This window comes from Marmota marmota, unplaced genomic scaffold (assembly GCF_001458135.2).
Source record: "Marmota marmota marmota unplaced genomic scaffold, marMar, whole genome shotgun sequence".
NCBI classification, from domain to species: Eukaryota; Metazoa; Chordata; class Mammalia; order Rodentia; family Sciuridae; genus Marmota; species Marmota marmota.
This window is the reverse complement of record NW_026000057.1, coordinates 35,120,082-35,136,150: the sequence shown is the minus strand read 5'-3', so window position 1 is coordinate 35,136,150 and position 16,069 is coordinate 35,120,082. Positions and strand designations below refer to the sequence as shown.

The 16,069-nt window shown below is 36.1% G+C and overlaps 1 protein-coding gene across 2 annotated transcripts in view; it reads right to left on the bottom strand.

Annotated features, from left to right (window-relative positions):
* Positions 1–16,069, bottom strand: part of Tet2 (tet methylcytosine dioxygenase 2) — a 127,707-nt gene that overhangs the window by 30,202 nt on the left and 81,436 nt on the right. For both annotated transcript variants that reach the window (XM_048813684.1, XM_015484613.2), the window contains exons 3-6: positions 8,896–12,350; positions 7,049–7,139; positions 5,617–5,710; positions 4,660–4,868 (exon numbers count right to left, since the gene is read on the bottom strand). In XM_048813684.1, coding sequence (XP_048669641.1) covers positions 4,660–4,868; positions 5,617–5,710; positions 7,049–7,139; positions 8,896–12,304 — 3,803 coding nt within the window. In that variant the 5' untranslated portion in view covers positions 12,305–12,350. The remainder of the gene's footprint in view (positions 1–4,659; positions 4,869–5,616; positions 5,711–7,048; positions 7,140–8,895; positions 12,351–16,069) is intronic.

The following is a 16,069-nucleotide window of genomic DNA, read 5'->3' as shown; positions in this document are numbered from 1 at the left end:
AAGCCAGATAGGCCAAATGTTATGATTCCACTAATATGTAATTACCTGAATAGACTATTCTGTTCACCATAGAGACCAAAAGTTTATAAGTGGTTGCCTCTCAGGAGGTGAGAATGGGAAAGGACTGCCTGAAAAATATGGGGTTACCCCCAGGGAGTGGTCCGGGTGTTTAGAACCAGGGAGAAGTAATGACCATATAACTACTTTGTATACTATAACAATTGAACAGTATAATTGAAAACTGTGAATTTTATGGGTAAAAGAACTTCTTCAAATTTTTTAAAAAATAAAACTCTCCATAACAAGTTTCAATAGCCTTAAATTGATTTCCCTCATGAAATGGCTACAAAAGGGCATTTCTATTTCAACCAAGGGTCTTTCAAATACTATTAAAAATAGCACAAGACAGTTTTAATGACTCAGATTTTGGTTCATGGTTAAGTGATGATTTAGTAGACTAAATATAATAAAATATTCATCTATATAATACATTTTTTAAAAATTATTAACCTTTAATTGTCATCTTATAAAATATTTTTAAAAGTGAATATATATAAACATATATAAACTAGCAAAATACATTGATTTGGGGCTGGGGATATAACTCAAGTTGGTAGAGTGCTTGCCTCACAGGCACAAGGCCCTGGGTTCAATTCCCAGGACCAAAAAAAAAAAAAAAAACCTACATTAATTTAAACTTAGACAACACTAAAAAAGATGAAACTATCCTTTTGCAAACTAATAAAATAATGGAGACAGATAATGATCACCAGTGAATTTTAAACCATCACATGAAAGTTTGCTGGGTGGTTAGATCAAGTTGACAGCTCCTAAACACACTTAACATTGCTAAAATTAGAGCCAAGAATATACTGTGCGCTGGTCATGGTGGCAAACATCTGTAATCCCAGCTACTTGGGAGGCTGAAGCAGGAGGATGGAAAGTTTGAGGCCAGCCTGGGCAAATCAATAAGACCTTGTTTCAAAACAAAAAGGGCTGAGATGAAGCTCAGAGAGAGAGAGAGAGAGAGAGTGCTTGCCTAAGATGCATGAGGGCCCTGGGTTCATTCTTAGTATGCTCCCACCCCTAAATGATAAATGCCAGTGTAGAGAAGATACAGGGTAAATAAAGGAGAAGAAAATTAAGCCAAAGAATAAGGATGAAATCACCCAAATCTAGAATGTGGGAAATTTCACAGAGAAAACCATCTGGTCATATAACAAATGAATTCCTGAAAAGAGGGGGAAAATATTACACATAAAAAGAAGCTTGTGAATCATAAAATTTATTATCCTAACTGGGACACTTTCAAGAGAGAAAGAAGTTCTATTTAATAATTATGCCAGAACAAGCATAATCTGGAACCATTTCATTCAAGAGCTCCATCAGATGTAAACTGTGTTTGCTTTCTTTAAGTCATTATCTTTTCCCATGTTTGTGTTTAAATAAGATCTTATCAGGGAATTTCAATAGAGTTTGAATATTAAATGATATGAAAGCATTCTTGCTTTTAGGTGTTTGAACATTTTTACAATGTAAAATGTCTTAAAATGCTTCACATCATCCACCATGGCAGAAGGCAATTTTGGCTTTGACTTCCTTATGATGACAGATACACTCCCACAACTCTTAGTTGCCAAAAAAATATTGGTTAGGCTTCGTCATAAACTAGAAATCTCAAAGGGAAATCTTTAAAAGAAAAACAGCTGGTTTTGGTTCAAAAAAAAATGTAAAAATCACTTTTTGACTTTCCCACTGCAAAATGTTCTCAGTGTTCTTCCCTGGACTCACAGTGGGTGGTTATGGTGAGTGTGGACAGAAGGATTTGTAAGAACTTGGTGATGAGGGGGTCACAAATCTTTAACCATGCAACTGAATTAGCAATCCCAGAGATTATTCTGTTTTTGGCACAATTTTAACTTCTAACAGCCATAAAATAAAATTTACTTAAGGGATAGACAAAACTTCAAAAGGTTCTTCTTGCTTAAGACTCCAATGCCAGTGGATAGTGTCTGATTTAATCATGTATTTAATTATTTTGGAAAATTGCTCTAAGTATGCAAAGACTCAAGTTAAAGCATCTCTTGGTAATTACACCTTTACCCAATACAAGAAAAACAAAAGTGTACAACTAGACCTTTAACATGTCTTTATATTTGAAGCATATCTTTTTTGTGTATGTGTGTGGGGTGTTGTGTATCAAACACAGGGCCTTAAGTGTGATAGGCAAGTGCCCTATCACTTAGCTATACCCCAGACCTGACATGTGTCTCTTAGTAATTTTGTGCTTGCCAAGATATAAAACTATTTAAAGGAGTTAAAAAAAAAGATCCCTTTTTGAAGTCAGGCATGATGGTGCATGACTAATCCCAGTGGTTCAGGAGGTTGAAGCAGAAGGATAGCAAGTTCAAGGCCAGCCTCAGCAACTAAGCAAGGCTCTAAACAACTTATTGAGACCCTGTCTCAAAATTAAAAACAAATAAACAAACAAATAAATAAAAAGGGCTGGAGATATAGGTTAATGGTAAAGCAAGCCTAGGTTCACACTCTAGTTTGTTTGTTTTTTTTTTTTTAAAGATCACTATTTGAAACTCTGGTCCAATCATTATCAATGGTTTCCATATGCAAATGAACAAAATTTAGGGAAGTTGTTAACATGAAAATTTCTCTCTTGGGGCTGGGGTTGTGGATCAGCGCACATGCGAGATCCTGGGTTCGATCCTCCGCACCACATAAAAATAAATAAGTGAAATAAATAAACTAAAAAATAAAATAAAAATAAACATTAAAAAAATTCTCTATATATGTCAGATTTCATTCAGGAAAAGGCATTTATAGGAAATCAAAGAAATATCTTCAGGGAAAAATACCAGAGATGGGCTGAGGTTGAGGCTCAGTGGAAGAGCACTCACCTATCATGTATGAGGCCCTGGGTCTGATGCTCAGTAAAATGTATAAATAAATAAAATAAAGGTATTGTGTCCACCTACAACTAATATATATATATATATATATATATATATATATATATATATATATATATATCAGAAATACATGNGCACATTTTACCACTAATATATATATATATATATATATATATATATATATATATATATATATATACCAGAAATACATGAAATTAATGACAAATGAATATAAAAGTTTGCATCAAACTTTAGTTAATTTAGGGCTGAGGATGTGGCTCAGAGGTTAAGTGCCCCTGATTCAATCCCTGGTTTAAAAAAAAAACAAAAAAACCAATAAACCAAAAAACAACAACCACCACCACAAAAAAACTTCAGTTAATTTAAATGTAACCACAACTGTCATTTTCATAAGAAATCCTTTAGTGATTCATATCTTCAAGCCATCAAGTTTAAGAGGAATTCTGCTTTAAAAACAATGTAGTGTTGCTGAATTCCTGAGAACCAAATGCTACTATCAATATCAGCCCAAGATGTCTTAATTTTTATTTTCATTCTGATTAAATGTACTTCCACACACTTTTTTCCTACAGGACTAAGAAATTAGTGTAGATTGAAAAGTATTTTATGCCTAAAGTGGTTCATCATTAGGTTACAAGTCATGAGTTAGGAACTGGCAACTTGTGCCTTCCAATTAATGATTTGTAAGAGTGAACTGATGTCAGTTAAGTACACAGTATGAAATTTTGGGATCATAGCCATCATAGAAACCCAAGTCATCCTTTTGGAAGAATAACTTTCTTAAATACATTATTAATTGATGATTTGACCCCTATGACCCAAAGAGAGAACCTGTGTTAATAATGTTAATAAAGCCATAAAAATTAGTTTAGTCAGCAAACACACACATTTGATCAGTAATGGGTTGTTGCAATGAATTGAATGAGTACTTCCATAAGCTCAGCAAACTAATTTGTAGCTTGGTGGTTGCAGAGTTAGACTAAAGAAAGTGAAAAACTGAAATTATTTTTGAACCAACTACTGATTTGAGCATAGTACCAAGAACCTTCCTATATTTTAGTGTTATGTAGGAATAATATATAGCATAGGTATACTAAAACTGAAACTCTTTTGAAGCAACAGATTTGACTTCCTGTCAAGTGGAGAAAGTTAACCAAATATTAACAACTGAATGCACTAAATATATTTAGCCACATACTCTTGCTATCCTATTCCAAATTTCTATGTTCTTGGAAAATAATAATATAATAAAATAATAAATAATAAAATAATAAGAAGTCTGTAACTTCTCAATTATATATTAGCAGCAGTAAAAATGGAAGCAATTTTGATTACTATTGCAGAAATAATAAACTAGATTTTATGAAGAAAAACTAAGCTTGCTAATGTGGTAGCCAGGCATAAAAGAGCATTTGGAGCATAAGATGTACACATTTTCAAGTTTATGGTGTATTTGAGGCCATGTGGGTACAGATAATTGGATTTCTAATAAACTGCTCCTAACTAATGTATATACTGTCTGAATGTACAAAATGTTAATGAATAAATCTCAAATTATTCATGTTAGCAAATAATAGTTTAATTCCCTGATTATGACATATGCATTTTAGTCCCCACTTTAAAAATGCAAGTTCAACTCTCTTCCACTAAGCCCAAAGTTAGGCTTTTCTACCAGTGGCCTCAGAGAGGGGAAGAAGTCTGAAGTTTCACTTACTCCTCATTCAGGGCACAACGACGATTAGTGAACGCGCCATATTTCCTCAGTGTGCTGGTTAGCTCCACGTAGAGTGTGTCAGCCAGAGACAGCGGAATTGCTTCCCACACCAGGATGAGAATCACAATCACTGCAGCCTCACAAGTGTGGCCAGCTCGCTCACGCACCAAACACAGGAGCTTCTCCTCAAGGCAGCTTCTGCGAATCACCTGTGAGGTTCACCATTGTACCACCCCACCACCAAAAAAAAAAAAAAAAAAAAAAAGCCCAAAACAGTAAGAGCATTGGTTTATGTATCTTTTTTAATGTCTCAGTCAAAATTAGGGCAACACATCTATACAGTGGGGGCTACTGATGTCAGAAAAGGGAAAAAAGCAAAAATAGTCCTTAATGTTTAGCAGACTATTCCCAGTTTGGGATGGGAGAAAGGAGGCAAGAAACTAAGTGCCATCTGAGTTAAACTCAGAGCTACAAAAAAGATACGCAGGGTCTTAGTTCAAGGTTTTCATAAATGACACTAGGGTATTTTAAAAACTAAGAACCAGACAGGCACGGTGACCCATGCTTTTAATCCCAGCAGTTTGGGAGGCTAAGGCCCTGTCTGGAAAAAAAAAAAAAAAAAGACTAAGAATCATTTTTCAACTTGTCATTTATTCACATTCCAAGGAGGCAATACTTCTTTATGTAAGCAACAGCAAAGACCTCCACCTCACCACTGAATTCTTCCAATTGATATGGTTTGCTCATGATTTTATAATTAATCTGCCTTCTCCTTAAGTAATGCACTTCATAAAATAAATATAGTCAATATTACAAAAGGGAAAAAAAAAAGCGATGTTCCTGTCAACTGGCATGACCTTTTTAATCTGTGCACCCCAGTTCTCAGGGTTAGATTGTAAGCAGATAGTTTACAATGCCCAAGATTGAAGATCAAAGGCGATGCAAAGTCATACTTACCCATTTGGCAATAGGACATCCCTGAGAACTTTTGCCTTCTTTACCAGTATAGATGACTCTTTCAATCCTAATAGCTCTACCCTTCTCTCCATACCTTAAAGAAACCCACAGAAACACACACACACATAATTAGCAAATGACTTAAGCAGCAACCAAAATATTTGAAACAATTGAGTGTGATTTTATTTTATGACCATATCCTGAGAAATGAATGGTTTAAAATTTAAAATTTTAAAATAAGTCTAAGCCAAGCAAACTAGATATCAGCTTTAAGTCTTGTTTTTCTTCCATATCAAAATATAATATAATAAAACATGTAATGAAGTATTTTGTAATTTACATGTTAGGTGAAAATAATGGGAAACTTATTTTTATACATAATTTCACAAAGCACACAGTTAGTGGCTAAATTCAGTCTTCTAAAACATATACTATTTGATTTTGTTCTTTTCCAAATTGAGCTATTTTAAAACTTGAGGAAATCATAATAGATTTTACCTGCTCTAACAAACAATCCAGCCATTTATGAAAATACAAGATGGTTCTAGAAACAAGACTATTTCCCTTTATGACCAAAGCATGTATACTGCTTGCAAATTTTTTTTAAAAACATGTAGATTAATTCACTACTTCTGCCAGGCCACTGGTGATTATTTGGTGAATTACTACACATTATTTAGAAATAAATATTTGGAAATATATCAAGAATGATACTGAATTTGTCCTTGTTGCCTAAATGTATCCTAATATATTTTCATGATAACACTGCCTACCTCTAATAACAAGACACTCAGTGGGATAACAGCTCAGAGCTGAAGATACCTATAGGAAATGTCTCACAAGCAGGAGTTAGCTGTAGGTACAGGAAAATACTTGCATACATGTGATTCACAGTAAAAATGAACAACAAAAGAACAAACAAAACAAAGCAGCTACAAATGGAATCTGTCTTTCTATTCAACTTGTCATACTGGTTCTCTGTTCATAAGAGAAAATTTCCTTAGAGATAACTATCTGCTTACAACACAAGGTAAATGTATTGCAATGATTCTTTTTTTTCACTACTTCCCCTCTTTACTCTCTGATGCTTTATCATCAAGTGGGAAAGCTGGAGTGGGGTCCCTCTTTGCAGCCTGTGCCAGTAACCTTGTGCCTGGCAGGCTGGCTGGCTGGTTCTTGTTCCTGCCTGGGTTTTCTGGCATTCATCTCAAAGTGGGCAGCCTGTGCCAGCTAACAGACTATTAGTCCTGTCAAATATTGTGACTCTCTGGTGAATAGCACAGTGTGTAGTGTTGGCAACCCTGGAACAGCTAAGCCTACTAATAATTACTCGATTTGCAATTGTTTACTGCTTTGTGTGTGAAGGCTGAAAAAATTCTGACATATACAAAAGGATAAACGTTAATCTGCCCTGTGCCTTTGCGTTAATTACCTTTCTTCCATGATTTCTCTAATAGCTGCCACATTAGGACCTGCTCCTAGATGGGTATAAAAAGGACCTTCATCTTTTTCAATAATTTGCTCTGTTGAGATAATAGAAGATTATTATTTTAGACCTCAATTATACTAAATATAAAGGCTACATCCACAAAGATTATCCCCCAGATGCACAATAAGGGCCCTAAGTGACTTTAAAAATTTTTTTCTTTAAAATTAATCAAATGATGTACTATCTATTAGAAAATGTGCCAAATAATTAAGTTTATGTACATGATGGCTAATGGAAAAATTATCAAATTACATTTTAGATATGGTATAAGAAATTATTTTAAACCAAATAAGTGAAACAAAACAATAAAGAAATTAGACTATATTATATGTAATACCAACTACAACTGAAATTTCTTAAACTGAAAAAAATTTTTAAAGCTAACTAGAAGCTACCTGCCATTTGGATATTAAAATATTATAAATAAAATTTGCTGTTCTGGCCCACCCCCAGAATATATTCATTTTATTGCCAAGAACCCCCTTTTCTGCTCATTTCCCCACATTTAATTACTGTTTTGACAATAAGAATGTTCAACCCAACCCATATCTGTGTGTACATTAGAGTCAGGTGGAAGGGGTGGTGGCGAGCCAAAGATGGAAGAGTGAGAAGCCAGGATCATGGTGATAAGGGAGTGAAATGATCATAACTTACCTAGTATTATCTATGACACATGTAGCATTTAGCCCAGTGAGAAAACTTAATAACCACACACAAAGAAGGGTAGGATGGAGCCTTTCTCCATCAACCTACAAAGTATGGGGCAGATCCCAGTAAGAGCAATAACATTGGGTGGGTGGGCCATCAGCCACACTAATTCACATACATTTGCTTTTTCAAATGTCTTCTGCTATATGTTTGCTTACTAGCTATTAAGATTTTCTCTGCCCACATATGTATATGTATCCATCAGTTAAAATGTTTTCTTATTCTCACAGACCTATAAACATTCTGTATTTTAATAGAAGGTGTCTGTTTAAAAAAGTGAAATTACCATTTTTATAAAAAACATGAAAGGTTAGGGCTGGGGATGTAGCTCATTGGTCGAGTACTTGCCTAGCACATGCAAGGCCCTGGGTTTTCCCAGCATTAGAAAAAGAAAAAAAGAAATAAAGGTTAAAGAGAAAATGGAATCAAAATCAGTATAAAACACAATGTTTCAAGTGTTTTAATGGAAAAGAGGTATTTTCACTAGTGCTCAGAGTTTGGCATTATAAATTCACCGACTCATCAACACTAAAGATAATTGCCTCATTATCCAGATATCCAATCATAATTTCGGAAAAACTATCCAATAGTACTAGTAGTCTATATACTATATAATTATACTACATAAAAACCACTATATACTCAATCTTGAATTTTCAAAAATGAAAGGTTTCTAAATTCATTTGATTGTGGCAGTTATTTTCTCACATTAATGATTGTTTTTTTAATTATACATGTCTCCCCAGGAAATAATTATTCATATAGGTGGATCAACCTAAAACTGATACATTTTTATTTTAAAGGGTCTGAAAGAAGGGAAAACAAATGTGCTCATTATTTAAAAAAAAAAAAAATAGCTTTTTTTTGGGGGGGGGAACAGTGCATGTAAATGAAGTTTTCTCTTGCATAGCAGAAGCATCTGTAATTTAAAGACAAAAAAAATTTAAGCTTCAGATTTTTATGAGCTTTATGAATTGCTCCCAGATTCAAGTACTTAAAAAAAGAAAGAAAATCCCATATCTGAAGCTCATTTGCTAATTCTGGATAAACACCATGTGCTTCAGGACATTTCTGGCACTTACCTACACATCTGCATGATGGGAAATCATATTGAGTCTTGACAGGTGTATCCAATAAATTTTTTACAGGAGTATCTAGTAATTTGGAAGGTGACTCTATAAAAGTACCGAGAAGAGAACCACCTGTTCTTTTGGTTGGTGTCTTTTCTGAAGTTGTGGGCTGCTCTAAACCTGGGATATGGTTATCAAGATCGGCAGCAGTGGTTTGTCTAGTTAAAACTGTGATGGACCCTGACATTTCCACTTTTACTTGTTTCTGTGATTTGAGACTAAAAGCCTTATGGTCAAATAATGATTTGACCTGAAATTGCTTTAGATGCTGCTCCATGGTCTCAATGATGCTCTTCTGCTGCACATTGTCACAGCTTGGAGATGAAATCTCTTGCTTAGTTATTTTTTTCCACGTTTTGTTTTCTTGCTGTGCTGACACGGGCCGCATACAGGCATGGGGCTTGGATCCAGGTTCGATCTTAATTGGCCTGTGCACCTGATTATGGCAAGACTCAGGTTGGGTTTGCTGCGCTTGCTGCTGTTCTTGTTTGTGTAAGAGGTGCCACCTTAGTGCAGCGTGCTTTTGAATGTCTTTCTGGGGAGGGGTCTGAATGTGACTTCCTCCCTGGTCAGGCACTGGGAAAGTCTTTGCCTGGTTTTGCATCAAGTACCTTTGCTGAACTACTTGTACAGCTTGTTGTCCAGATATATCTTGGTTTCTGTTTTTAAATCCCTGTAGAACTGAAGCCTGTTGAGACTTCTGCTCTTGTTCTTGAAAGCACCTGTGAAGAATATTTTGCTTTGGGGTCACATTATTTGGAAAATACTGCATGTGATGCAAGTTTGGGGTCTTGTTCATTGTAAAGAGTTCAGAACTTATAGTTTGTTCTTTATTCTCTGGAACTGGGTGCGTATTGTTTGAACAGGAAATTTGCACTTCGCTTGCACTTGATTTTAAGATCTGGCCATAAGATGAATTTCTATTACTTGTATTCTGTACTTGCTCCAATCCCATTTGAGCATTCTGAGTTTGGAACTCACTTGATTTTGAATACTGATTTTCACCACTATAGCATTCTTCCATTTTAATCTGGCAAAAAAATGATCCTTCTCTTTGCTGATCACTGTGACCTTGGGGATGAGGCAAAGTCTGAGGCATTTGTTCTTTATTCTTCATTTGTAACTTTTGCTGCTGCTGGTTTGGACGAAACTGTGAATTCTGGGATGGTTGTGTTTGTGCTGCCTGTTTATGAGGCTTATGTTGCAAAAGGTGTGAGTTTGAAAATGGCTCAGTATCTGAAGCCTGTTGATTCAAGGGCTGTTTTAACAATGGGGACATGAGTTTCTCAGTTTGGGGATCTGTTCTTTGTTGAAAATTAAATCTAGGGGCACAAGGTGCCTGCACATGAGCTTCAGTTAAAGGGTCTGTCTTGGAGACATGCACCTGGTGTGAGTTTTTTTGGAACTGGAGATGTTGGTCCACCATACCTTGAGGTTGTCCTTGATTCATCTCAACTTGGTACATTTGTGACTTCTGCTCTGGCCTCATTGTTTTCTGGATGTAAGCTTGCCTCTCAAGCCCTGCAGGTGTGTTGGAATTTCCAGTGTATTGTTTGGAGGTCATTTGATTAGGTTTGGACTGAAACTGAAGAATGGACCGCAGTGATGCCTCATTACATTTTGGATGGGATTCTGCTTGGTGAAAATGAGAGGACTTCAATTCGATCCATCCTGGTTTCAGGTAGTGCTGTGTTGGGAGCGCAAGATCTTGTGTTTGTTTCTTGTCTCGATCCTTCAGCATCTCTTGTTCTTTGTGTCCCATCAATTGCTGGCAGTGATCCTGTAAATCTCCACTGCTACCAAGAATTGGTGGATGATGCTTGAGATGTTCCGATGTTGGTCTTCTTTTCTCAGGACACATCGGGGCAGTCATTGTCCCTGGCATCAGTAGGCCATTCTTACTAACACAATTATTCTGAGGCTCTTCTGGAAGGATTAGGGAGGGGGTGGATACATGTATAGATGGATTAGGATTCTGTGATGTTGGTACCTCAGGTTGACCCTCCATTTTCACTTCCCTCAAAAGAGTTACGTTACTTTGGTTGGGGTAGTGATGGTGTTCTTCCAAAACTCCATTGTGCAGAGTGCTCTTTCCTTCTGAAGGAAGGTGAGGAAGAGCAGGAGAGAGAGGAGGAAGGGGAGAAAGAAGCAATTGAGATGGTGGTGGTGTGGTAGTGGCAGAGAAGGAATCCTTAGTGAACACTGAGCTTTGCTTGAAGTAAGCACCATTCATTTCATTTTGCTTTAAATACTGTTCAGAGCTGCCACTGGGAGCTTGCATGTTGCTGCTGGGACCTGAACAGAATTCTTCACCAGACACTAGCTTCATGTTTCCTTGGATGTTACTGTTTTCTGAAGAAGATGGTCTTATCTCAAAAGCTGACTTTTGTTGTTGTAGTTGTTCTGGTTTCTGGAAGGGACAGGTACCTAGCACTGCAATCTGTTTACTGGCATTATCAGCATCACAGGCCTCAGTCACCACGGCAGCTGGCTCTGGAGGCAGCTGGGAACTCGAGGTCTGTGGGGAATTGATCTGCCCTGAGGTATGTGATGGGTGAGTGATTTCACAGGACAACTCATTAGTAGCCTGACTATTAATGGCATTTATGTGAGATGTGGTTTTCTGCACCGCAATGGAAACACAATCTGGATAATATTGAGACAGTGTTTTTTCCAGGAGTTCACCGTGTGTGTTTTCCATGGAAGAGGCAGAAACTGTAGCACCATTAGGCATTAGCACTGCCTTGTTTTTAAGAAGTAACTCAATGTTCTTGTCATGGTAGTTGTTAGCATTTTTTTCCTTCTCCTCATTTAGAATCTGAAGCTCTGGATTTTCAGACCCATTGCAGTTATGAGCTGAAAAACTGGTGAAATCTTGAACTGCATTTTCTTGAGTTGTGGAGCTTTCAGATTCTCTCCTACCACTCGAATCGGAGATGTTTGGTTGACTGCTGCTTTCACCTGGATTTCTTTCTTGGCTTTCCCCGAAGTCATTTTTTTCTCCCTTAGCTTTTTGGTCTGCTTTTAACTTCTTGTTATGATGGAGCCTAGAGAGAGATGGTTCACTAACTGTGCGTTTTATTCCTCCATTTTGCAAGTGATTGGAATACCCTCTGTCTTCCTGCATTAAGTCTGGACTTCGGCAAGTACTCTGGCTACCCTTCATATGGGGTATTCCATAACTGTTGAAAGACTGCCACTTGGTGTCTCCATTTACCTCTGGAGGAGGTTTCTCAGTTAGTGGGCTTCCATTCTGGAGCTTTATGGCCAGAGGGTCTGTCTGGCAGATGGGAGAAGGTGATGGAATCAGGAATGGACTTAGTCTGTTGCCGTCAGCATGGTTGATTCTATCCTGTTCCATCAGGCTTGCTTCGGGGCCATCCACAAGGCTGCCCTTTGAATGAATTCTAAAGAGCATAAAAACAAAAAAATTAAAACACATTAATATGTCTAACTCGTAACACAGCAAATAGAATAATTGTATACATTATATAAGAATCCCTAGATATAGCAAACTGTAATACCGGTACCCATTTCTGGTCTTTTGTAGTGAGAATGAATAGCTACTCAGCAACTCTCAAATATTTATAGTCATGGAGAACAAGGATAAGAAAAGTCATCAGCTAACAGAACTCATGTTTTATTAGTTTTTAGTATCAGCTTCCTCCCCAATTAATTGTGCCTATCCCCAACCCTGGGACTGAGCCCAGAGGTGCTTTACTATGGAGCTACAATCCCAGCCCTTCTTATTTTTTTGAGACAGGGTCTCACAAGTTGCCTGGGCTGGCCTTGAACTTACAATCTTCCTGCCTCAGCCCCCTGTATAGCTGCAATCACAGATGTGGGTCATTGTAATCAATGAGGCCCAGGTAATTACTTTTGGTCCAAATACTAAGAATAGAGAAAGATAATCTTTCTATTCTCTAGCACTTCACTTATCCAATCACTTGCTAAGTTCTATCGTTTCTAGTTCCTGTATTTTCCTTGCATCATCTTCACTGCCACTTCATAGCTCATATCTATATCATCTTGGCTCATGATCACAACAGTAGTTTTTAAAATGGTTTCTCCCTTAGTCCACCCTACTCTTCCCCACAAGCCTGTCAACTTGCTGTCAAAGGGAATGTTCTACACTACAATTCTGATGTTATGCCCTCCTTCTCATCCTTACTGGCACCTTGTGGTTTTCAACTCTTCCACTCGAACACACCCGAGAGGTAAGGTACTTTCCCTTCAGCATTAGCAGTACCCTGGGGGCGGGTAGGATGGGCATGAAAGGAGTAGTTCGTAAAATGCCCTTTCAAGATAGGAATGTAGCTCAGTGGTAGACAATGTTTTTACCATGAAAGAGGACCTGGATACAATCCACAGCACCAAAACAAAAAGACATGCCCCTTCTAGATGACTTTGTTGTTTTCTATAAGGACTGTCTGTCCACTTCTATAGAGAATTCATACATAAATAAATAGTTTTTCACGGGCAGGTTTCTGTCTTTCCTCCTGATTCCTCTCCCATTTCATACTTCATCAGTAACAGCTTTAAAAAACCCAAACATGGAAAACTTCACCACATCTCTATGCTTTTTTTGTTCTGTCTAGATGCCTTCTTAATCATATCTGCCAATGGCTCACATGATAACTCTCTCAGATATCACTTCTGCTTAGGATTCCTTCTTTGACTCTCTGAGAGTCAACCACTCCCATGTCTATGCTCTTTCGCATCTTGCAGATGGTCGATTACTGGACATAACACTCAGTGGTCCTGTGTCTACTCTCACTCAATGGATTCCTGAAGAGTTTCCAATTTGTTCATTTTTGTACCCAATGAAGAGTGAGTATACACATTTGAGACTGATGAAAAATTTAAAGTCCAAATAACAGGGAATGCAGAGGGGTAAATGGGTACTCAAAAATTAACCCATGTATAAGGTGAATGTTTCCCCATTTATGATGTAGTCATTATTTTTCCCAGAGTCTTTCTCATTATATTTATTTTAAGAATGTAAATGGGGTGGGAGATTATTTTCCATCTAGGCTAAAAAAATGCCTCTACTAAAATAGTCATTGCTTATCAAATAAGACAAGTGAAGCAAGAAGAAATAAGAAACATTAGAAAGCAACACTAAGGTCATCATTTTTTTAAGATATTAAGATTATATACTGGTCAGCCAAAATTCACAGGTGATGAGAATTCAGTGAGGTAGCTGAATAAAATATTACAGCCTAGATAAAGAAAAGCAGCTACCTGTTGGAAGCTTTATTAGAATAATATACTGCAGTTATATAATAGAAAAAAAATTCAAAACCCACTAGGAGTAAGAGAAACATGAAAGCTCTATTTGCATAAAAATTTTAAAATAATACTGAGGAACAAACACGAAAACAAAATAAGGGGAAACTATATTATTGGATAGGTGTCAAATAACTCAATGTATTCTCAATAAAAATATTACCAGAATATTTGAGGAATCAAAGAAGCCAATTCTAAACTTTGTGTAGAAAAATAAACTGAATAGGTAGGAATATTCTGAAAAATAACCTTAATGGGGGTTAATGGGACAACAGTTTTATTCAAACAAGTCTTCCAAATTTCTTTTCAAGCTTATTCCTATTATTTTAATGTACTTTATTCCTAGTGTTCTACAGATACCTTAATTTCCTTAGATGATTTAGGATACTTCCATCTGAAAACACAGGTAACAGCTCATTCATTTAACATCTACATGACATATTTTTTTGCTGTCCCATAACTTAACATATTACTTATTTAAATAAATAAATAAATAAATAAATAAATAAATAAATAAATACTGTTTTGATTACCTGGGATTGAACTCAGGGGTACTGGGCACTGAGCCCCAGCCCAAGCCCTATTTTCTATTTTTTATGTAGACACAGGGTCTTACTGTGTTGATTAGTGCCTCACTTCTGCTGAGGCTGGCTTTGAACTCAAGATTCTACTGCCTCAACCTCCTGAGCTGCTGGAATTGCAGGCATGCGCTACCACACCCAGAAACATATTCTTTATTGATGGACACTTTGGTTGTTCTTAAACTTTTGCTATTGCTAATAAATATGTAACAAAAATGGTCATACTACCTACAAGAAAAAGAATGAGCAGCTGAAGAATTACACCGAAAGGAAGACTGCTCTTGATTCTTTGTAAAATAAATTATAAGCATGTGTATTTCTAAATAAGTAAAATTGAAACTGAAATTTTTGCTTGGTCTATTTCTTCCCAAATATTGAGAGGGGCTAGTATACATCATCCAATACAGTCACCAAGTCACACGTAGCTTTTGAGCCCTTGCAATGTTGCTAATCCAAATTAAAAATTACTTTAAGTGTAAAAAATGGATTTCAAAGATTTAGTATGAAAAATAATTTTAAAATCTCAATTTTAAAAATATGCATTACATATTAAAATACTACTACTTTTGATATATTGGGCTAAATAAAATATATCATTAAATTAATTCCATTTCTTTTTACTCGTGAATATTGGAAAGTTTTCAATTCCATATATGGCTTGCACAAGAATTCTGTTCAATAGATTTGGGCTAGAATAATACTCTTAATCATCAATAACCCCTAATAAAGAGTAGGTTTTAGAAGTGTGGAAATTTGTACTCTTTTGACATAATAGACTTTGTGGCCACTACTCCCTTCCCCAAATTGAGAAGAACAGAAGCAAGCTTAGATAAATTCTATAAACACTAGGTTGATTAGCTCTCCAAATATTTTTTTAAAAGTTCTTTTGACAACTATAAAACCAGTTTGTATAGAGACCAATGAAAAGATATCTACATCTACATACATGTGTAAATTTATGACAAGTTACACAAATAAAACTTAGAGACGCTATACAATGCAAGTTGTCCTGCATGATTTTCTAGGGATAAAAATATTTTAAGCACTCAATGTTATTCTCCATTATTTTGGATATCTTTAAAGTATCAAGAGCAAAATTATAATAGATGGGGCTTGCAAATTTTTTATGAATATAATAATTCCTAAGAAGAAATGAAGGTGACTTATGATAAAATTTTATTTCAATGCAGAATTTTAAACATAATAGTCATTTTCAAACACTAATTTAAACTTATCGACAGAATGCTGTCTTTGGC